Source organism: Zootermopsis nevadensis, unplaced genomic scaffold, assembly GCF_977971745.1.
Source record: "Zootermopsis nevadensis isolate Lab colony 2312 unplaced genomic scaffold, Znev_1.0 Znev_ptg000061l, whole genome shotgun sequence".
In the NCBI taxonomy this organism is placed as follows: Eukaryota; Metazoa; Arthropoda; class Insecta; order Blattodea; family Termopsidae; genus Zootermopsis; species Zootermopsis nevadensis.
In genome coordinates this window covers 6,904,227-6,928,240 of record NW_028259192.1, presented here as the reverse complement: position 1 = coordinate 6,928,240, position 24,014 = coordinate 6,904,227, and the positions used below count along the sequence as shown (strand labels likewise).

At 36.4% G+C, this 24,014-nt stretch overlaps 2 protein-coding genes across 12 annotated transcripts in view; one reads left to right on the top strand and one right to left on the bottom strand.

Annotated features, from left to right (window-relative positions):
• Nubpl (NUBP iron-sulfur cluster assembly factor, mitochondrial) overlaps positions 1 to 19,373 on the top strand; it is a 27,239-nt gene extending 7,866 nt beyond the window's left edge. For 4 of the 10 annotated variants that reach the window (XM_087340516.1, XM_087340513.1, XM_087340512.1 and 1 more), the window contains 5 exons: positions 866 to 1,050; positions 6,011 to 6,199; positions 8,849 to 8,946; positions 13,212 to 13,338; positions 17,116 to 19,373. In XM_087340516.1, the coding sequence (XP_087196642.1) occupies positions 866 to 1,050; positions 6,011 to 6,199; positions 8,849 to 8,946; positions 13,212 to 13,338; positions 17,116 to 17,150 (634 nt within the window). In that variant the 3' untranslated portion in view covers positions 17,151 to 19,373. The other 6 variants (XR_015532596.1, XM_087340518.1, XM_087340515.1 and 3 more) reach the window with 6 other exon arrangements.
• On the bottom strand, positions 13,805 to 23,997 carry LOC110831172 (tRNA (guanine(27)-N(2))-dimethyltransferase). Of its 2 annotated transcripts, none has more exons than XM_022066864.2 (6): positions 23,555 to 23,997; positions 20,431 to 20,700; positions 19,161 to 19,373; positions 17,864 to 18,054; positions 17,065 to 17,257; positions 13,805 to 15,191 (listed from the first exon to the last, which is right to left on the bottom strand). In XM_022066864.2, exons 1-6 carry the CDS (start codon positions 23,683 to 23,685, stop codon positions 14,762 to 14,764), a joined length of 1,428 nt encoding a protein of 475 aa, XP_021922556.1. In that variant the 5' UTR covers positions 23,686 to 23,997; the 3' UTR covers positions 13,805 to 14,761. The 2 variants fall into 2 exon arrangements, with proteins under 2 accessions (XP_021922556.1, XP_021922558.1); XM_022066866.2 differs by lacking the exon at positions 23,555 to 23,997 and adding an exon at positions 23,003 to 23,295.
• Between the last annotated feature and the right edge of the window lie 17 nt (positions 23,998 to 24,014).

The following is a 24,014-nucleotide window of genomic DNA, read 5'->3' as shown; positions in this document are numbered from 1 at the left end:
ATGTTGCCAAGATTATCTTACAGCTGAGTGACATTGCTCAGGTAAGACTTGTGTTGGCTAAAAAATAAATTGTGAAAGCACTGTATTGCACTATACTGCACAGGACAGAAACATTTTGTACCACTGCCAAGAGACAACTGAAGGCTTTGGCTGTCCCCAACCCCCTGTTGTGATTGGATATTGTGTTTCTCAGTAAAAGTCAAGCTTCATAAGAGATTAAATGATTTATAGTTGAAATTTTATTGTCTTAAACAGTTAATGCAGCAGTCTATGGAAATGTCACTGATAATTTGGCTTATGTGATGAAGTTTGGACATAAATGTTGTGTGTTTAAGGTTAAGTAATAAATTTTTGTGGACAGTCATTATGTAAGAGAGCATGTCATAACTAACTATCTAACTAGATGGCTTATGGGACCCTAAGGTTCATCACTGAATTAACCAAAACCCACCACCAGACCCTGTCCTGGACCAACAAAATCCAGTCTCCTTCAACTCCTATCTCCGATAGATCCTGCCTGAGATTGTACTCCCATCTATGTCTAGGTCTCCCCAGCGGTCTCTTCCCTTCACGCTTCCCGGCCAGTACCCAGTGAACACATCTTGCCCCATCCATGTGCGCCACATGACTTGCCCACCTGCTAATTTGTTTGTAACTGCTGTTTTTATTTCGGTGAAAAGTTGTTAGCCTCATGCCCAACCCCTAAGATGGAGGACCACTTCTGCCAGCTGTCCGTGACTGCTTATTCAATATATTTGCAGCTAACCTCCATAAGTGGAGGCTGTTCCTCTATCCGCAACCTGAGGATGTCATGTCAGAATTAAATACCTTATGAATCATTCAGACAAAAGATTTTTTTTTTCAGTATGTCATTGGGTTTCCTTGTTGATGAGAAGTCACCAGTTATATGGAGAGGCCTTATGGTCATGAGTGCATTAGAGAAACTCTTGCGACAGGTGGCATGGGATGCAGTGGACTACCTCATAGTGGATACACCTCCTGGAACTGGAGATACTCACCTCTCACTAATACAGAATTTACCATTGGCAGGTAATTGTGATTTGTGATTGAAGTGTGCCAACTTGCCAGAATTTAGTTCATTTTTCCATAAAAATAATGTAATACTTTTTTTCACAATGTATAATCAAGATTCACATACTGGTACTTGCTCTGTTATGCAGTACTGTTGCCCATACCCAGTATGTGTTCATATATCTACTAAGATAAAGGGTGAACTTACTGGACTACTTAGTAGTACCTGGGTGTTTGACTATTTATTGACTTTGAAAGGTCCATATGTGGAAATTTCATGAGATGACTGTCATAATGAGGTGAATATTTCAGGAAACAAAGAATGTAGAGAGATTGGAACAGTTATCCTTATGAACTCTGTAACTGTAAATCATTTCAGTATGACCTCAGAAACGTTGGCAAACATCAACCAGACTACACAACGCAACAACCCAGAAGACAGAAATCTTCAATATTTTTCTTGTGACTCTTATATTTCTGTGGAAAAAACAGTAAACCAACAGGAATCAGAATTTGAATTGTTTTCTATCATAGACCGTCTCTATTTGTAAGAATACCAGTATGTTAGATTTATTCTGTCTATTTGATTAATTTAAGTGTAAAACTCATCCATGTGTGCATTGTTTTATTTGTAGGAAACTGTGATAGTAGGAAACTCAAAAAGTAGTTGCTGGTTGACCACTTAATACAGTGCATTCACTGATAAGTTGAATGCAACTTTCACTTCTCAGGTCCCGGCAGGATCTTCTATAATTTGGATTAATTGATTTCATTGGTTTTATGGAGTTTTGACTTATATCAGGAGAACCTTGTAGTGCTTGGCAGTGAGTCACATAGTTTTAGCTGGGAGCTGGAAAGTGATAGTTGTGTTCAACTTATCAGTGAATGTACTGTATTGGTATAGAAGAGTTTGCCTTCACTGAACTTAATACATTACAAGTGCATCTGTTATGTCCAAAATGATTATGCTGATTATTAGGTAACTTACTTTATGCTTTTGAATGATACGAGGTGCGATCGGAAAGTTTCAAGACTGTGTCAATAGAGGGCGAACCGGATGTAGTACGAGCTTCTGCCGCTAGGGGGTGCGGCCTACATTCATAGTGAATCAGTGTGCCAGCCGGCATCATCGAATTAGCATTTGTTTCTTAGTTACGGGCGTTTTGGTAGTGCATTACACCGACCCTCCTGCGATTTCGGAATGGCGTGTGCATCAAATTTTGCCAAAGACTCGCCAAAACGGCTACAGAAACCTATGAAATGCTAAAGCAAGCATTTGGGGAGTCCGCAATGGGTCGTGCACACACTTTTGTGTGGCATTCACGTTTTAAAAATGGCCGAACCTCTGTCGATGATGACGAGCGTTCTGGACGACCATCTTCGAGCATAACGCCCGAAAATGTTACGAAGATTCGGCAGGCCATTCACGAAGATCGACGTCGTACCATCAACGACTTGTGCGACATTGTTGGGATAGGCTATGGGACCTGTCAGCTGATTCTAAAGGAAGAACTCCACATGCGACGCATCCTGTCTGAGGACCAGAAGCAGAATCGACTTCTCGTTTGTCAGGAGCTCAAAGATCTTGCAAGAACCGACCCCAACTTCCTTTCTTAGCTCCGTGTGACTTCTTCCTCTTCCCAAAGATGAAAATTCAGCTAAAGGGAAGGAGATTTGAGACGATAGAAGAGATTCAGGCAGAATCGCAGATGGTGCCTGACAGGCTGACAAAGAAAGATTTCCAGGGATGCTTCCAGGCTTGGCAGCGGCGCTGGGATCGTTGTGTTTACTCCCAGGGGAACTACTTCGAGGGTGATGGATGAATTTAATACCTGAGATAAGTGTACGGGTTTTTATACGCGCAGTCTGGAAACATTTCGATCGCACCTCGTATACTATGTAAATTAACTGTGGTATCTCTCTTAAATGACATTATTGTTGTTAAGTATTGCAGATATATATTTAACTGGTTACAGTAAAACCTCTGTTAACTGACCCTCGATTATCTGACTCCCGCATTAACCGACCAAATTTCAACCAGATAGGTTGCGATCAGTTTCTACCAGTGAGCAAGCAAATCAACTGGTATCAGCAGAATCACACCAGAGCCTCCACTTGATGTTATGGGCAGCGACTCAGAATGACTAATAAATTCATTATTTTAATACAGGGACTTCCTCAAACAGCGCTCACGAATGATCTTTTGCCATCGGCTTGGGCGTGCGAAACACCTGCATCATCTGCCGAGGAAAATCTTTCTTGAATCTCTGTATATTTCAGTATTTATAACAATGATTTACTTGTATTTCTTTCAACTTTGCTGATTATATCTTTGTCTTCTACTTATGTTTTCTTATCCATGACCACCTTCCCCTTCCCCTCGCTCATCCAACTTAGCGGATTATCCGACCCATGCCCCCCCCCCCCCCTCCCCATATAGGTCGGTTAAAAGTTTCGCTGTACTTATTCTTTGGTGGCAGTCAGAGGTTTATTATTCTATTAACTACTTCATCATCCTGTAAACTTCACTGAGTGGGTAAAGTCACCTACTCCAGCCTCAGAAGTGCTTTAATCTTTTCTTGGATATTGTTGTTCTTCCATTCTTTGTGTTTATATTAAATGTATTTAATCCTGTTAACATATTCAGCTAATTTTCACCATAGTAATACACTTTATAAAGTATATTTGCAATTAGTTTCTATGCCTTCCTTGTATATTCTATTAAATGTCATAAATCCTTTTATTCTGCATAAAAATTCTCATGATGTCTTAGTTTTTATGTAAAACTAGAGCAACGCGCTCCTTTCGGAGTGCTTTATCTAATTATTACAGTCAACTTTCTACATCCAACCCCACCCTTCAAATCTTCTTCTTAAAATCGATCATAAAGTCGGTTTTCATAATAGTTTTCGTAATCGTAATATATCGAATGAACAGTATGGCTTGAATGAGTAGTATTATTAGTATCAGTTTACCTTGTTGGTGTTGGTACTTCTAATAGTTGATAACGTCTTCTTTCACTTTTCTTCATGTTCTTTACGTCGCGGTTCGGAGGCCAACTGTCAGTTTACTCGGTATTGTTGTGTTGGTCATTTTTGACGTAAATACGTCTATACGGAAGGGTCATTCGGCAAAAAAGTGAAAGGAAGACGTGTAACGAAAATGTGTAAGATCCGTATCAACAAATCGACAACAATGGTTACCTAGGAAACGTTATCTGTTTACTCGGCTACAGATTGATTAGCTACAAATAGGTTGGCGATGACGACAAATCACAATTTTTTATAATATAGAAGAAGATGGCATAACTGAAGTTTTGTTGTCATGTAAATGTACAGGTATATGCATCACCCTGATGACGGAGACAGTATGACCTCTGAAATGTTGGCTAACATCCACCAGACTACACAGCGCAACAACCCAGAAGACAGAAATCTTCATACTCACCACTGTGAAAACCTCAAATCTTACATATTTAATTTTGTACTTTGGTTTCTTCTAGATGGTCTATGAATTGAATCACTAATAGTTTGTGATTTGTGTACTTTGTCTTAATTACTTGAATAATTTCTGTAAGTATAGTAATACAGGGTGAGCACAAAGAACAAATGATGTGAGCTTAGAACTTCACATCTAAATCAGTTGATGGGTAAACTCTCATTGTTTTGTGCACACCTCACAGAGACTCGATATGTGCTCTGCAAGTCACACTGCAGATGAGACGATAATCCAACTTTTCCCAAAATTTGTACAGTGTCCCTAATGATGGAAGCTATGGAAGTTGTGATTCGTTGCCTCAACTCTGTCAAAGATTGCAGCAGTGGTGGGACGAGCACTTGACTTTTATGTAGCCCAGCCAGAAGAAGTTACACAGAGTTAAGTCTGGCAATCTTGGTGGCAATTTGCACCACACAACGCCTTTGGCTCCTGCATGGCCAATCCATTTTTGGGGAAGGTGCATGTTTTGCTGGTTCCCAACAGCCATGGGGGAGTGAGGCAGCGCCCCATCTTGTAGGACGATAAAGTCATTAAGTAAACGTTTATACAGGATTAAGGGGGCCATTTGTTTGTGGTAGCTGCAACTCACGACTCACTCAGCGCGTTTATATTTGTGGGCTGCATTGGAAGCAATTTTGAATGCGGTCCACAGTTGCATCACACACAGAGGGCAGACCATGACTTTTGCCTTTGCAAGTGCACCCTTTCTGCACGAATTTCTCATACCAGGCGTAAATGGATACTTGGTTGGTTGGTTCCATGTCAATTTGTGTGCAAAATGCACATTGCACAACTGTTAACAGACTTTCTTCTATAACTGCAGAACACACCAACTCCTCTGTTGTTAGGTATTTATTTTCAAAACTAGTGGCATCTAACAGAGGCACACAACAAGAACACTCACCCAGGTCAGTTTAAACTAAAATTTGAGAATTTTTCTATCAACTGATGTGGGTGTGAAGTCCTAAGTATGCCATATTTGTTTTCTGCATCATTCTGAAAGTGTGGAGTTCTTTTGTGCTGGCCCAATGTTACTTCCAAATACCTTACATGTGTTATATGTTATAAGATGTAGATATCTGACACAATTTGGCATAATTCGATTCTGGTGTGTACCATTGTTTGTCTGTCTGCCCAGTAATACAGGAAGAAGGACCTGTAATAAGGAAATAATAGTGCACTCTGTCAATAGCAACAATGTTGCTCACCCAGAACTTACTTATGTCACTGGTTGAGTTGTGTGTGCCAGTGTACATTCACTTTCCCTCATCACAGATCCTTTGTATAAAGTCAGTATATGAATATATAGGTTAATTCATGAGATTTGTGTATTCTAGTGTCTACTCTTCCAAAAAATTGAGTATGTGTGAATGCACATGATGGGCCTTCAGTCATATAAACCCTGCTGATGAGAGAAGTGGCATTACTAACATAGGATTTTAATCCCCAGCTGTACTTAAGCCAGTTTCTTTCCCATCAGGTGTTGTACTGGTAACAACACCACAAATTGCAGCACTTGAAGTAACTAGGAGAGGTGCAATCATGTTCCAAAAACTGAAGGTGCCAATTGTTGGAGTTGTCCAGAACATGAATACATTTGTGTGTCCAAAATGTAAGAATTCACTTGCTTTGTATGGCCATGGCACTGAAGACTTAGCTTCTGAATTAGGTAATGATAACATTTTAACATGTGATTGGAGAATTATGCACTTTTTCAAGGTCACATAATTTTGTGAAGTAAAACATACAGGTTTTATGTCTTTATATATTTTTCAGCTATTACAGTTTAGGTTATGTAGCCTCTTGATTCAGAATTAATTTTGACACTATGAATCACTTGTTCATTTGGCAGGACTCCTTGGATATCAATTATTTAATAAACAGGAAAAATCTATACCCAATATCCACAACAAACAAACAAATATAATTAAATATAATACAACAAATCCTCAAGGAAAATGGGTATAACAATAACAACCTTCTAAATAAAAAAACAACGAAACTTAATGATGATAATAAAAATAAAAATGAAGATACACAAAAAAGATGGGCCACTTTTACATATATAGGAAAAGAAACGAAATTCATAACAAAACTATTCAAAGAAAGCAAATTAAAAATAGCCTTCAAAACAAATAACACAATAAAAAACTTCCTTAAACAAAAACCACCAATAGACATAAATAACAAATACAATTTACCAGGAATATACAGATTAAAATGTAAAGAATGCCCATTAACTTATATTGGTCAAACTGGACGTACATTCACAAATAGGTATAAAGAACACATTGCAGCAATAAAACATAATAAGGATAATTCAGCATATGCCAAACACATTCTAAACACTGGACATGCATATAGCACGATAACAGATACAATGGACATCTTAAAAATAGTATACAATAAGAAACACAGAGACACAATAGAAAAATATCATATACAACAAGCATTCAAACAAAATGTATGCTTGAATGACAATAATATTTATCTCAATAATCCCATCTTCAATTCCCTGCAAATACTTAACTCCACCTCCAACAACCTCCTTTCACTTGCCATCCCTACAAGACAACCGCAATCCACAACGAACACAGTTCAGTCAAAACACGGCAATACTTCCAGACAGACGTAACTCCTCTACACATTTCTGGTATGTTTCAAAAATTATCTTCAATATATATTACTTTGTTTTCTATTTTACTAATATTCATTTAACCTTTATGTTATTTACATTACAGACTGATACAAAAACAACAAAACGTTCACCCACACTAAAGTCACTTTGAGCATGATGTATATATACAGAACAACATCGAGTGTGTTATTAAAAATGGAATAAAAATCTGGAAAAAAACATCATTTGATATCTGGTAAAAATCTGATAAAAATGTACGCTAGCATAACGTATGAAAATTGTATTTGAATTATTTATCGTTTTGAAGCTTTATATAATTATATACACCTGAGGATGGTTCTTTTAGGAACTGGAACATGTCATGAAACATGAAAAATGATGGTCTAATGTAAATCGAATATTTTGATAAAGAACATCATTTAATATTTTAAATGTTAATTATTGTAATATTTTAATATTTAATAATTATTGTGATTAGACGGACAAGATTTAATATATAATTTCATTACATTACATTACCTTACCTTACCTTACCTTACATACCTTACCTTACATTACCTTACCTTACATTTCATTACCTTACCTTACCTTACCTTACATTTCATTACATTCAGCTACCACAGACCCATCTTAAGCATAACTAATTCAAGTTAAATAAGCAATGTCTTAATCAAACTTATCTCAATTGTAAAGCATGTATAAAGGAAATATTTAGAATAAACAAAATATATAAACTTCCTTTCTCCGTATAGATGTATTTACGTCAAATTCTCCGGAACCGTGGTTCCAATGACAACTTTTTTTTGTCACTACTGACCCTATGAAGGTTACATAATATCATAGTTTTAACATGCTTACATGTGTTTCTCCTCCCCCCACCCTTAATAATTTTTAACCAATGGAAGAATTTTCAAGAATATAACATGAACATAGTAGTGTTGCACAGTCTTCCTCTTCAATATATGTGATTAATGAAACTTGGCACTTTGTGTGGTATTTTGTGCTTATATACACGTCATGAAGAATCATTTTTGTTACAATATATGTGCATGGCAACTGTGCAGAAGTTTAATGTAACTGTGAATAGTGGGAATCAGTACTTTCAAAAACTGTTTAGAAAAAGCTGTTAAATATTAATTTGTAATATCTCTAGCATTTCTAATACACAAGAACATATTCAAAGGAGAGTAGACCATTATTATCTGAGGCCAAGCTCTGTAGCCCTGGAAGGAATGTGGAAACTGTGATATGGTTGGTGGCAAAGAGAAGGAAATATAACTACTATTTGTAATGAAAATATTGACCAAGTTTGCCTTTGCTCAACTTGCATAGTCTACATGCTGATTTGCTTTAGTATTTGTCAGTATTATCAAACATGAATATAATTTACTAAGGACAGATTCTTTCCACGTCACAGAGCACAGGCAGTTAGTAGTTGGCTTCTCACCACGTAGGTATGTTTTCAGGGTGGATATTAGCTGTGTACACCAGTTAAGCAGTAGCCTCCTCATTTGCTATGTTGCCTGTCCTTATTCCACCTCCTCTCCCCCATACCTCATCGCACAGAGCTTCAGAGCTCAGACCTGAATTGTAGTTTACGCAGAACATGTTATATATAATATATTATAAATATATTTGTTTTGTCTGTCATCTACTATTTATTTCATGTTTATTTTTTAGGTATTGATTTATTACAAGATATACCACTAGATGCTGCAATAACAGAAACCACAGACCAAGGAAAGCCTATAGTTGTAGCCCTGCCAAACAGCACTCAGGTAAAACAAATTGAGTTCAGTCAGGATCTAGTACAAATTCTTAATTATATTGTCATTTTTGTGATGTTTAGTCTGATGGTTTGTTTATTAATGGGGAAATTGGGGTTGTAGTTTGCATAAACAAGTACAGAATGGCTCTGGGACTCAAAAAATTTCAAAACTAAGAACCCTTGTCAGAGGATAAAAGCAGCTGGAGTTTTAAGTTGTTATTCACCTCCGTGTGTTGCCTATGTTAAAAGTGCATGGAGTTCTTCCTTTATGCCCTTTATGGCATGGAGCTTAGTTTAAGGATAACTCTGTCCTAGAGGGCTAATGAACAAATCTTGAAAGACATGGTGACATGGTCCTCATATTTGTCTTGAGGTGAAACAGGCATAAGGTCTAACCATTGAAGATGACAATACCTTTGAAAGCAGCTGTTAATGTTTATGCTCTTTGTTTGCACCAATTGTTGTTGCTCCTTGCTTCTATAACACAACCCTTTGTTGGTCTTAACTGCCTCCTATTCAGAAGTGTGCATTTGTGAGTAGTGAGTGACCAGCCCACTGCCTCTGCACAATGTCTACTCAATTCTGATTTGACTGCCAGAGCCATCTAGCAGTGAATCAGGAACTTGGGTGAGAAATAGCTGAATTGTGCTTATGAAACATCTCATTCATGCTTGTAAGGTTCTTTTACATGACATAAATCTATGACATGGGACTGCCGGCTTTACCTGCCCTCCAAAGGAAGTGTTACAGATTTTTATCACCCTAAAAAATCCATCGACCTTGGTCGGGTTTGAACCCGCGAACCTTGGGTCCAGTGGCAAGCATGCTAACCACTAGTCCACCACTGGTGACTTGTTTGCACCAATAAATTGTGCAAAATTTCAGTGGCCATTCTTATAAAATTAAACTATCTGTAGTATATAATACACACTCTAGGAAGCTCATGGACATCTATATTCATTTTTACCTTAATATACTGATGGAATGCATGTGACAGGGTGAATTAAAAGAACAATATGTGCTGGATTTTGTTTCCAAATCTAGTCCCCTAGTTCGTTTGAATATATTCTTGTTCTTCACTTTGCCACACTGTTTAAATTCAGGGTATTCTGACCCTATAAGATAAGTTAATTGTCCTTTTTCTCTGTTTTATAAGCATAGGAGGGGCATCCTAATTTTCTCATCTTTCAGTGCAGTAGAGGGTTAATATTTAAGTTACAGAATTGTAATATTATTTTTATTTCAGGCTGAAGCATATAAGAAACTTGCTGAAAAAGTAATAACATTCTTAAAGAAGCAGGAAGTGCAAAGAAATAAAAGTTGAAAATGTATTAACTTCAAGGCGGCAGATTTATTATGGATAACAATTTAGAAGAATGGTATCTATCAAACCACTGCCCACCCAGTTTCAGCTGGCAACAGTTACCTTTGTTACATTTAAAGTCCCAAATACTACCTTATGCAGTAACTCTAATCTACATGATATGCTGACATGGTCTGGCAGACAAAGCCTGTATTACAGTGTTCCAAGTACAGGACTGTCCAAAAATATAATACCCTAAGCTAAATTACTACCCTAAATGCAACGCAATAAATTGTATAAAGCACCTTCCCATGGATCCATTGAATCTCACTTGATAATTATTGCCAGCTGAGTTAAATGTATTTAACTACATTTGTTTGTTTTTTAAAATGTTCAGTTATATTACAGTAGAACTCACATCTGATAATCTTATTCATAATAAAGACTACTTTTATTGAAGTGTGGTAGATCTGACTGAGCTGATTTGGAAGAGGATGCAGTACTTTACCTTTTTTACATTTGTTCTGCAATACATGCAGATATGTGTTAAAAGAGGCTGTAGAAACAGTCACTTCGGAAGTCAAAAATCACATGTGAAAAATGCCAGGCCCACACTCTGGTTTGGAGTCCATGTTAAAGTATAGTTGTCATCTCTTCTTGCCATAATCCTGATGTAAGGTTTCAGTGAGTTTGCAAACTGAGAGGCCAGGTATAAATGAATTTCTGCTCTTTCCAGACATTCTGTGGAGTTCTCTCACACATCAGAAGGGGTTGGATGAGACAGAGAGGAAAAATATGCCTTACATGATGTTCAGTTTGCATCATTAATGAAACAAAGAACCAATGTTCACAGCCATTTAAAATTTAAAGTTATCAGTGGGAACTTCTTGACAGCACATTTTTTGTTGCATGTAATATGACATTCGTCTCTCCACCAAGGATCAGATATACAATGAGGTCCAACAGATGACCTTGGGATGTATAATATAGTAATATGTGTAACAGTTCTTATGAAATGTTTTATCATTGAGGTGATACTGTTAAGGTGGGTTATAGGAAATTACATGTGCTGTAAAATTCCTACCCAAATGGACGTCTTATAATCAAATTTGGCTGGCACATTTCCTGAAGATGTGTACTTGTAAGATGGATATTTAATGGAAAATGATCACTTCTGCACAGATCAAGGACTGATAATTTGAGGTACAATGAAAGGGCTGGACTACAAAAGGCCAAATGTGAAGGTGTGTATTATTATCAGTATTGAGGAGAGGGAGGTTTGATTGGGAACATATATCTGCAGTCAAGAGGCTCCTATCATCATCACACTTTTGAGCCCCCACTGGAAGTTTTCTGCATTGAAGTCCTCCAGAAGGATAAATGTAGGAGGCAGCTAAGACAGGGTTTATGATCCTTACATCCATTTTCTGTAAATTTTAGTTGTACAATAGTTAAGAAGTTCTCATTAGATTTCCTCATTGCTCATATAATTTATGCTGTTAGTACTGATGACCTCTTAGCACACATTAAGAGAAGTATGTCTCTCCAAGTGATTGTGACAAGATCCTAGAAGTGTGGATTCTAGGAGTAATTTGGTTTGCTTCCCATTCAGTGTTTCAACTAGAAGTGAATCATTCTGTAAGAAAGATGTATCTATTCCTTTACCAGCTGTGCTTTCAAGGGCGCTCTGTATTTATTTATGATATATAATGGTGTCATAGGTAAGGCTATACCGAATCAAGTCAACTGTTATAGATTAGGCCTTGTGACCTCTTCCAACTCAAAATGACTTCTGAAATTATGGATCAGTTCTGACATTTGGCAGGACCCTTTGGAAGAATAATTAGCCTGTCACAAGACATCTGCCTATACAGGACAGCACAACAGAAAAATTAGTACAAACAACTATGCATAGAGTGAGATTTGAACATGTGATTCCAGTATCTACGTAGCCAAGACCCATGTCCTAGATTGCGTACTCACTGAAATCAATAGAATCAAATGATAAGATAAATAATGGACTGGATAGGATGTGGGAGGAAATAACTATCCTGACATTTTCCTGGAGGCACTGAAGGGAACCACAAAAATGTAGTGTAGTCAGTTTCTGGAACAAGATGGAACCTCAACTCTCTCAAATACAAACAGGAGTGCTAACTACTTGGTCATTTAAACACATTTTACTTTGCCTAATTACACCATTTTTGTTTCCTAATTTATGATACATGATTTCAATGTGTTTTTATCGCTGATAAATTTAAAAACAATTTTGTTATGACCCACAGATTTGACTCATTTTATTCCTTTCGTTTTTAATTTAACTGAGTGGCATCAAAAAATAAAACATATAAGTTGTATGTTGTGTCTGCAAGTCAGATCTTGCATGCCATTGTTCTCTTGAATATAGCGGTAACTTTGAAGTCACGCCATCTGTGTGCAAGTTCAAACATGCACAAGCACTGCATATGCTATGGACTGGATGACTTGGGTTCGATCCCAGATGGAAGCAGAGGATTTTTCCTCTAGCCTCTATGTCCAGACCAGTTCTGGAGCTCACCCAGCGTCAGTGGGTATTGGGGTCCTTTCCCGGGAGGAAAGCGCAGTCTGGGCGTGGTGTCAACCACTCACTCCCATCTAGAACAGCTTTACTTTATACACATAAATATGCAGAAGAAATTCCTCCACTTGAGTGAGGCAAAGATAAAAGACGGGATTTTTGTTGGCCCACAAATAAGGAAACTTACAAAAGATAAAACTTTTGATCCTATTTTGAATGAAGTTGAACTACCTGTTTGGACAGCATTCAAAGATGTCTGCAGTGATTTCTTTTGAAACACTAAAGTAGACAACCACCAGGAAATCGTAGAAAGTCTCCTCCAATCATATGAAGCAGTTGGGTGCAACATGTCACTAAATATTCACGTCTTACACTCACATTTGGATTTCTTCCCACAAAACCTTGGTGCACCAAGATATTGCTGTTATGGAAAAACGGTACCAAGGGAAGTGCAGCAATAACATGCTGTCAGATTACTGCTGGAGTATTACCAGGGATGTGCCTGAGACTAATTACAAACGGAAGTCATAAGCTAAAAATTTGTAAGTATATAATTATTATAAGGTAATACTGAATTAAGTATGTTTTTAACCAAGGGTAATAGAAATATTCTGAAGATATATCTGTAAACAGCATAAAAACAGTTCACGAAGTCATGTAATACAAAAGGAAACAATTTTAAAAAATTGTGTATCAGTGTTATTTTCAAGGGAAATGTTGAATTCAATGAGAATGTTGTTCACCAGGGATTGGTAACCTTTCCATTATGGGGGCTGTATTGGCTATTCATATTTTTGTTGAGGGACACAGAAAATTAACAATGTCATGGACAGTAAATTAAAATGCATTTCTTTGCTTGAAAATGGATAACAGCTGTATTTATCCATACAAATGAGTTAATAGTAATCTCTCAATATGCCTAATGTTTAGAAAAACAAAGAACATACATGACTTCATGGAAGAATATTCAGAATGTTATCCAAAATGTTTGAAAAGTAAAAAACACTATACTAATTAATATTTTATTATTATTGTTCTTTGAAAAATTAAATCACATTATAACTATGAAAATCACTTCTGAAATGTTTGTCAGTTTCTACCAGACAAGATAGCACAATATCAAAAAGACAGTCATCCTCAGTGTCGTTGCCATGAGAACCTGATATTTCACCACATTATTACTATACTTAAATATAAATGCAAAGCAGTAGTTCTGTAAAAGAAATATGGTGATACCATTAATTTATATTAAATGGGAATCCTACAAAACCTGAGGCATTTATTATTTCACCTTATTGTCAGAAAAAATTTCAAATAGTGCACAGTTTCCAACATTGACTTAGGAAAGTCTGTCTATATTTGGCTTTAAATCCACTGTGGCAATCCCCAGTTGCTGGTGCAGATGTTCATCTGTTAACTTGGAACAAAAGTCATGTTTCCTACAATTCTAAAGAGATAATGTTTGCTCATAAATCTAATTGATTGCAAACACTGAATTTCCTGATTTTTTGGGAAGACTTCAAAAGGGAGTCCAGGTCTGGTGGTTCACAGGTGAATCAATAGTCTGTACTCTTCAATAAGAGAAATTGTTTGTCCTTCTCACATTGTCTAATTCCCACATGGGACAAAAATAAAATTCTTTATGTGGTTCATAATGGTGATATTTATGAATAATTATTTGAATACTTTTCTGTGTAGTAACCTATTACACTGAAAATAAATGCACTTTATCTGCAGTCTCAAAATTAATAAATCAGTACACTTTCTATGTACTTGCAGTTCATTGTCATACTGAGTATTTCTATTCGTTTTAAAATAAATCTTCACTTTTGCACTTTGTGCATTATCTCCCAAGAATAATTTTGTGTAACCAAACTGCACATATTTGCAGTAAATGAAAAAAATGCCTTTATTTTGTTTCATCTAACAAAACAAATTTCTTAATATAATGAAGTGTTTTGAGATTTACTGGGTATTCATATTTGCAGCCTGTGTCAGAATTTTAGTGAGATCTGATAGATTTGCATTTGTCCTAACTGCTTCTCTGTCAAAATGAGTTCGACTTGCTCTATACCCAGCTCTTCGTAAGAACTGAATTACAATATCAACTCGTAACAATTGTGGTCCTTTAAGACTATGACGATGCAAGTTGAAATAGAATGGTGGAGCTGAATCCTTATCAGAATCCAAAGTAATTACTGGATTCATATTTTCACTTTTAATAGTAGAAACGGAAATCAATTTTCCAGAATTGAGAATTTCCCTATCTGATGGCACATCATTATGTACTTTCAGTCTCTTTACTGAATTTTCTTCTTCTGTTTCATGTTCACGTTTGACAACAAAGTTGTTTCCTTGTGGTTGTGGTAAATTGTTTTCATTCGTAATGCTACATCTACAACAGAAAATATAAAATCAATTGTGTGAATAGGTAATCAACTACAGAATTGTGGAATTTTTTAAGCAATTTTTGGCAGAATTTTTTTATAAATGTCTGTGACAAACAAAAGTTTATATAATGAAGATTATATAAAGTTTGGTATCATCCACTCTGTTTAATTAATTTGATTAAAATAGATTTTATTTTACTAGAAGCTAGTAGAAAGGTGGGCCTAGAAATAAATTCATAAAAACTAAGTACATGTTAGTATCCCGTCAGCAGACAGGTGGGCAAAATCATATTAGGGTGGCTAATAAATCTTTTGAAAGTGTAACAAAGTTCAAACATTTGGGAACAACAATAACAAATCAAAATGATATTCTTAAGGAAATTAGGAGGAGACTAAATTCTGAAAATGCTTGCTACTTTTCAGTTCAAAATATTTGTCTTCCCATCTGATTTCTAAGAACCTAATGATTAAAATATACAAAACAATAATTTTGCCTGTTGTTTTGTATGGGTGTGAAACAAGGTCTCTCACTCAGGGAGAAACACAGATTGTAGGTTTTTGAGAATATAATGTTGAGGAGGATATTTGGGCCGAGGAGAGAAGACAATGGGGTATGGAGAAAACAGCATAATGATGAGCTTAAAAATTTTCATTCCTCCCCCAATATTGTCAGGGTGATGGAAGTCAAGAATGAGATGGGCAAGGCACATGGCATGCATGGATGGGGCAAAAGGTATGCACTGGGTATTGGTCAGGAACCCTGAAGGGAGGAGAATGCTGGGAAGACCTAGATGTAGATGGGAGGATAATATCAGGTGGGATCTATGGGAGACAGGAGTTGAAGGTGAATGGATTTTGCTGGCCGAGGACAGGGACCGGTGAAGGGCTTTGGTTATTTCGGTGATGAACCTTTGAGTTCCCTAAGCCATCCAGTTAGTTTACTTAGCTTTCATTTGCTTAAATTTCTGTTTTATCTCTAACAGTAAATAAATCTATCTTACTCAAGTTTTAATTAGGTTTGAATTTGAAGTACTTGTACAACTACATTATAAGTGTTAATTAAAATATATCTGCTGATATTATTTGTTAATTTAGAAACTGTCAATAGAATAGAATACAATTTAGTTTTTATGCATATTATTCAATACTTGGGTAAAATAATTACAAGTTAGTTGATCTTGAACAATAATGCAAATGTTGTTCACAGCTGTATTTTGAACCCTCCCACTCACTGACTCAAGACTCATTCAGTTAAGTTTATGTAGTCTTAATGATCTTTCTTGTAACAAAGAAATCTATAAACAAAACCTTAAAAAATAGGAACTTCTCTCATGTATGTAATGACAACCAGAACATTAAAACTGTCAGTGAACGTAGCAACTACTTCATTACTCAAAGTCGGGATCAGTTCATGGGAACAGAAGTGGGGGGGGAGGGGGGTAACTGCCACAAGAAGTTTGCTCTGCATGCTTCAGTTGCCTCATAAATTAAAATAATTTTGTTTATAAAACTTTATTATAATATATTATATAAAAATAATTTTATTTTATTTTAAAGAACAAACAGGTATGCCACAAAGTGCTATTTCTTTGGTGATGAATAATTACAAAAAATGAAATCTACTAAAACTTTTTAAAAATCGGGATTAACAATTCTGATGGATGCTTATGAAAGAGATTACTAAGTGGAGCTAAAAAAGTGTTTTTCTGCTGGATTTGACATTAGAAATTTATCTTTTCTCATGTCCCCCCCCCCCCCCCAAAGCATGTCTCAAACACACACACCCAGGGGGCATCCACCCCACCAGTTTTGTACTCAGTGGTATATATAAAATAAATTGCAGTAAGTGCAGATTTTTGTCTGCATAATATAGCTTACCTTGCTTCAGCCACTAACTGCCCTAACAGAACACTGGCTTTTACTTTCCAGGGAAACTTGCAGCTGTGATGATACATAGCAACTAGAAACTCCTCATTAAAAATACTTCCAGACCATACTGGCCCTAGCTCTAGCACGACTTTGCCCGGCAAATTACTTGAACAGTCGCATCCAAGCAAGGATGATGGTGACTCTGGTACAAAAAATACACAGAAAATACTAAGAAAGTCAGTGACTGATCTATTACATAAACTGCTACACATAATCTGACCAAAATAATATACTTAATCAACATATACTAATTTCCTATTGCAAAGAAAACATAACACTTCTCCTTCACAAAGATCAAATGGTCAATTTTTTAGGGAAATAATCACAGTTTATTCTGAGAATCATATGAAACCCATGGATTCACTCTGTTGTCAAAATGCAGTTGCTCATTGTTAAAGCAGATGATATATATAGTTACCACTGGGATTCAAAGGTTAAAAGTGATGTTCTGAAATATTCAAACACATTTCCTATCAATATAAGATGCTCTGTGATTGCAACTAAAGTTTTCCTGTGATATCCACATTCATATCTGAATGTTTGTGACCTGCAAATATTTTTATAACTTCTGCTTAAGTTCATATTGTTACAAGAGTTTCTGTTGATATCATATGCTTTGGTTGACGGCAGGATGGTATTATTCAAGCTACGTTGGCAATAACAAAGTTGTTATATTGGTGATTTGCTCTATACTTAAAAATTAGGACCAATAAACTAATACCAGCTGCAGAAGCCTAGTCATACTCACCAATGGGATAGTTGGTTAGGGGATAGAAAGTTCTGTCCTCACACATACTGCAATGGATGAGTTTCCTGATATTTCTTATGCTCTTATTGGCATGTGTTGGACCACGCTTAACAGTCAATAAAACTGTGAATGATGATTTGAATGCTACAGAACACAGCACATGGACACCCTTGTTATATCGAGCTGCAGCCCTGGAAATTAAATAACTTTATCATAACCCACATCATACTGTATTGAAGTGACTTTAAATCTTTATAACTTTACTGTCAGCATGCTATAACATCCACACCAAACTTAATACATATTTTATGTAACACATGATGAATCTCCAGGAAAACGACAAAGATGAAATAACTCCATGGATCAGAGATCTTGAGAAGCAAACAGTTGCTCATCTGGTGAAAAAAAAATCCACATTTTATGGAGCCTGAAGGTTCATTAGCATGTTCATACCACTGGCCACTACCCTGAGCCAGATGAATGCAGTCCAACCCCTTCTTATCCTATTTCTTTAAAAAACTATTTTAAAATTATAAAATAGCTGTTTTATGGGTTGTAGCATCATGTAGTCCAGTAGATGTTTACCAAAAATTTCAGATGTCATTGCTGCCTCCATCACCAGGGCCATCATCATTGCTCTGATGATGGGGGCACCAATGACCTCTGAAACATTGGTAAACTTCTACCAGACTACAAAGTGCTGCAACACAGAAGACAAAACTCATTAATTTATGAAAATATAAGTACAGTCTGTTCAACAAATCTACTCACTATACTAGCATCTACAATATTTAAGATTTTAAACTCTCCATTCTGAATTCTTTGACAACTTTTCAAGATAATTTATACTTCCTCTACTTATTAGTCTTTGGTTGTCAAAGATTAATAATGAGAAAAAACAAGGAAAATGTGACACAATGAACTTGAAATACACATCTGTGATATTTATTTGTAGAAGCACCTAATAAAGTTTATTATGGAAAATATCTCAAGCACAAATATATTAACTTTGAACAGAGAACAATACAAATGGTGCTTTGTCTGTTATTAATGTATTTTACACACAAATATGCAAATTATGCATATATGATACCAATATATACTTTCAACTTTCCAGTTTCATATAACATTTATATTCGTTTCCTGCAATTTTCTTTCACTGACAGTTCTGGAGTGAGAAATACTCATACATGTTAATAAAACACATTTCTTGCAATTAATTAGATAAATCCAAATATATTTTCTTCAATGGAGGCTTCTTAAGCAGTTTCTATTCATAGCACAATATTATACCAACCTGGCTACTGCTGCCAAAAACAATCGAACTGCAAGTTCTTTTTTGTAGAGTGTTCTTGTAACAAAACCAGCATAGTTTCTTAATGCAATTTCAGGTGTTATGGCATGGAGTGCAGCATCATCAGTGGTAGTTATTGCCAGTATCCCATCCTTGGGGAGGTTTCGAAACGCGGAGTCCAAATAACATGCAGCAACTGTGTGGCAGTTTAAGGAGCTGGAATGAAAATATTTACACTATTAAGAATTTTTCACTAAAATTATTTCTTCATTAATTTAAACTAATGATACCAAACCAGTGCAAACGTATGATTTTTACAGTGTTATATAATGGTTTTATATGCATTTCAACACAGAAGCAAAATTTAGAATGACAGTTAATACCCTAAAATAACAATACCTAAAACACTGCCATTCAGTATCAACCAGAATGTTCCATTACCATACAACATATAAATTAAATATGTTTTTCCCTACTTATTCATTTATTTATGTTATGTTGTAAATATTTATAAAATTTAAAAAAAGGTAAAGCTGTCCCACTGCATCAATATTTTAAAATAACTATTTCCATGCTTTTTTCCTTATATGTTTTGCACTACAGTCCAAGATGCACATTGCAACCAGAAGTAGCAACCAGGATCAAGTTACATGCCTATAATTTCATCATTAATATTAACTGAAATAAACTGCTCACTTATCCTGAATAATTGTAGGTTACTAAACTGTGTGTGTGGACACCTGTGGCAATGAACCTTCAGGTTCCATAAAAGGAAGAAAATTTATTGATTAGCTGAGTAATTGTTTATCAAGGACTCTGTTCAAGAGTTACTTATTTAAAGACGTATTGATTTCAGAGACTATTTAGCACTTGCAATGTGAGTATGATTTGCACATTATGAGAGGGAAGGCATATTGATTATTTCAAGTTACTGTACTGCTACTGCTTTGACATTCTGGAAAGGGGGTGGGGGTGGGGGGGTGATCTGTTAGGGCAGCTGGTTTCCTGAGGTTTGGATTGAAAACCTTATGAATACAACTCAGGCACATTACACACATATTTACTTTATTTTAGAGGGATGTTTTTAAGATTACATACAATCTAGGTAATAAACTACTGTTAGTGGAGACTACTAGAAGGGATAGCCACCAAATTTTGTGCTCTTTCAACTCTCATACTCTTCAGTCCTATATTGTACAAACATACACACATCACACATGTATTTTTATATCAACAAATACAGCCAATAGCTGTGTTGTAAGGACAGACTTACATAAAATTGTAGGTTTGTTCATGAAGTAAAGCGCATGTATCTCTATTTAGAACTTTAACATTCAAATCATTCAGCTGTGCATTCTCTTTAATCCTTTCACAAGCTTTAGTTCTTGAATCATTGATCGTAACACCTATATTATCAAGAATGTGCTTCTTCCAGAGAAGCCCCATAATACCTGAGGCACCAATGCCATCTAGGCACCGTACAGGTTTAAAACAAGATTTTCCACTCTTCGCATATACAGCAAGGGCTGTGCTGATTAACGCCCTGTAGGAAATATGAGATAAAGTGTTTAGTATTGACACAGAAATTCAGACTTGGTTTGTGGCAACAGCATATTGACAGTGTTACCAGATCACTAGAATTACAAAAAAATATAAGCACCTACACTATCACATACTTATTCAGAGTGTCACAAAAATGGCACTTAATGACAATGGGAATGGGTAGAAAATATCAAAATAAAAGGAAACTGTAAAACAAAGAATTCTCTAGAAAGAATTTTCTATAACTCTCAAATGGGGCAAGTACATTAATCATGGTGTGGGAAGACTAGGGGATATAGGATGTGAGAAACGGCACATGAAATACGAAGATAGCTCCTTGTCAGATCATGGCAGACAGTGATCAATACTCAGCATAAAGCAATAATCTTGCTGCTGTACTGTGTAGTCATCCTGTGACAGTAATACATCTGCAACTGACAGTTAGGAGTCAAACATTATGTTATCCATTTAATCCTTTAGGATGAAGACTTGTAACCATAAGTCTCATGCCATATAAATATCATCATCTCCAATAATGTAAATGGCTTTTATGGGAACATGAATATGATCCAGACCCTTGGAGCATATCTTATGGTCAGATAAAGCAGCATTCACACATAAAGGTGTCTTCAACAGTCATAATCCCCATGTAACACATGAGTGGGGCCATCAAGTTTGCTGGAACATTAATGTGTGGACCAGTATCATTGGCAATTGTATGGTTGGGCCATACTAACAGACCACCTTAATGGCCTTGCTTACTATGTGTTCCTGCAGAAAGTGCTACTGGTGATGCTTGAAGATGTGCCACTGGCAGCTTAGCATGGCATGCGATTTCAACGTGGTATGACATTGGCAAATTTTAGTGCACAGACCCAACAGCACCTCAACACACAGTTTCCTGACAGGTGGCTAGGATATGGCAGTCCTGTATCATGGCCTGCCATTTCACCAGACCTAAACCCTTTGGAATCCTTCATTTGGAACACCTGAAAGATGCTGTTGCAAACACTGATGAAGACAAATCACAAGATGTGCAAGCTAGTATTCCATGATGTACAGTTGCACATTGGTGAACGCATGGTGGAGACTTTCAACACTTACTGTAACTACCACCCCCTTAGTTAAGTATCTGCTGTGTTCCGTGTCAGCAAGTATATGCTTCTGAAGTGTTTATTAGGTGAGCTGTATATTCTTCTCATTTACACAATTCTTCTGTATTTACTCACTTGTTTGGGAGTGTCACCCGCAGTTTCTTTGTAGTTATACAACCCTCCATGTGTCTCAGCACCACCACAAATTTCCTTGCTACTAATGACTGGTGTGACTACTTGCTGCATATGACAATTCTTACTATGATCTTTTGAGGACAAGTAGAGAATTCTTTCTTTTACTGGGATACTGGGAACGACCCGTTCTTCAAGTGCCTGAGCACTACGGGTCCCAAATTTTCGTTGGCTTGATCTATAGACATTCGGTAGGACTCCTTGAACAAGGGATCGGCCCGTTGCAAGGCCTCTACCTGTACACAGGATAGCACAACACAGATAAATGCGGACAAACATCCATGGCTTGAGTGGGATTTGAACCCACGGTGCCAGTGACCAAGCAGCACAAGGCCCACGCCTCAGATCACGTGGCCACTGCGGACCCCTCTTCCTTTTACATTTTCATTTTAAGGTTTTCCACCTGTTCCCATTGTTATTATGCATCAGTTTTCCCACACACTGTATATGAGTTCTGTGTTGTGCTGTCCTGTGTACAGTATCTGTATATGAGACATTCAAATGCTTTAGTTACATATTTATCGTCCATTTAATGATTCTGTTAACAGCTCAGATTGTAAAGGAGTGAAGTATAGCATGATTAGTAAATAAAGAAATGAAAAGTTATGCGGAAGGAATCTAACATGGCCTAATTTAAAATACTATCTCAACATCTGTCTGGAGAGACTGGGGAAAAATATGAATACTTGTAAACTGAGATTTGAGCCTTGGACCTCCTGAATACAAGGCACAAGTGTTAACCATTTGACTGTAGCATTCTGTATACTCCTTAGTTGTCACCAGATAAAACAACAAGGTAAGAGAACTCTTCTAATAAACTATAGAATTACTAATTTTGACAACTTCAAATACTTCCATGTATTGAATTTTGTGATCATTGTAAATTTACCTAAGGGGTAATGCAAATTCAATATGTCTTGTGAAAATGCAAGATTGTGCACAAAATTCCCATATACATGATTAAATAATTGGGAATTACCTTCTGGCTACTGTCTACAGAAAATAAACTTTACCTACACATTAGTTTGTAGTGCCTTCATACAATAAACCCGAATTTTTTACTCCTGGATAAAAATGCACTGAGTAAACTATGATGCAGACAGAATTACAAAAATTGTACTACACAGCAAGACACCTCCATGATACTGCATTCACTGCTACATAATAAGGCCGTGTTCTATAGCATAAAATTAAAGGTATTCATTCTAAACCCTAGAAATTGGTGCCGAGTGATGAGCTGCTGCTAATTTAACCTTTCAACACGGCAATACAGTATAGGTATTTCTTCCATTATCATTTATTTTCTGAAAATATGTATAAATCTGCACCTTAAAATGTACCACACCAGGTCACAGACTTATCAATAAATACGCGAAAGGTTCCAAACTGAAATGTAAATAACTTGTTGATAAAGTCGTAGTATGTACAATTCTTATAAAAACTGCAATGAAGTAATGTTTGAGACAGACTCGCCAGTCTAATTCCGAAAGAGTATATTTCCCTATGAATTTTCCTGCTGACAGAGGAGTTAATGCGTAACAGAATCATTATATTAGAAATAAACATAACCTATTCAATGCAGTTGTTTTGTTGTATAATACTTCAGACTTCTTGGAAGATGCACCATAATTGTCTATGAAAAGTTTTACATCATATTCTGTGACAGGTGTTTTATTTGTTTCTTCAGGATTACTCTCCATTACTTGAAGGTAAAACACCACGGGCTCAGCCACATGAAAATAAAGAGGGTTGGTCTTGTAGCATACTACATCTTTTATAAGACGAAGGGGCACCGAACACTCCGACACCTATGCATATATGTCTAGAGTTACGTGAAAGAAGGATGCATGAAGTTCACACAATACGCGAAAGATGTCGCTAGTCGCCAAATACCCCTCTCGCTTTCGGAACTACGGCGGTGAGTCTGAAGATGACTGTCTCTTATGTTGTTGCGCCGTAGTCTGGTAATTGTCCTGATGATGGAAGCAACAAGGACCTCTGAAACGTCGGTAAACCTGGCAGAAATGCA

What these genes read in the sequence shown, in the direction of transcription:
- LOC110831172 (XM_022066864.2), bottom strand. Translation starts at nt 23,685, where the DNA reads ATGGAGAGTAATCCTGAAGAAACAAATAAAACACCTGTCACAGAATAT. An exon ending in TTTTTGGCAGCAGTAGCCAG is followed by an intron (nt 18,055 to 19,160) that starts GTTGGTATAATA and finishes TTTAATTTCCAG; the next exon opens with GGCTGCAGCTCGATATAACA. An exon ending in CAGTTAGTGGCTGAAGCAAG is followed by an intron (nt 15,192 to 17,064) that starts GTAAGCTATATT and finishes TTTCTGTTGTAG; the next exon opens with ATGTAGCATTACGAATGAAA.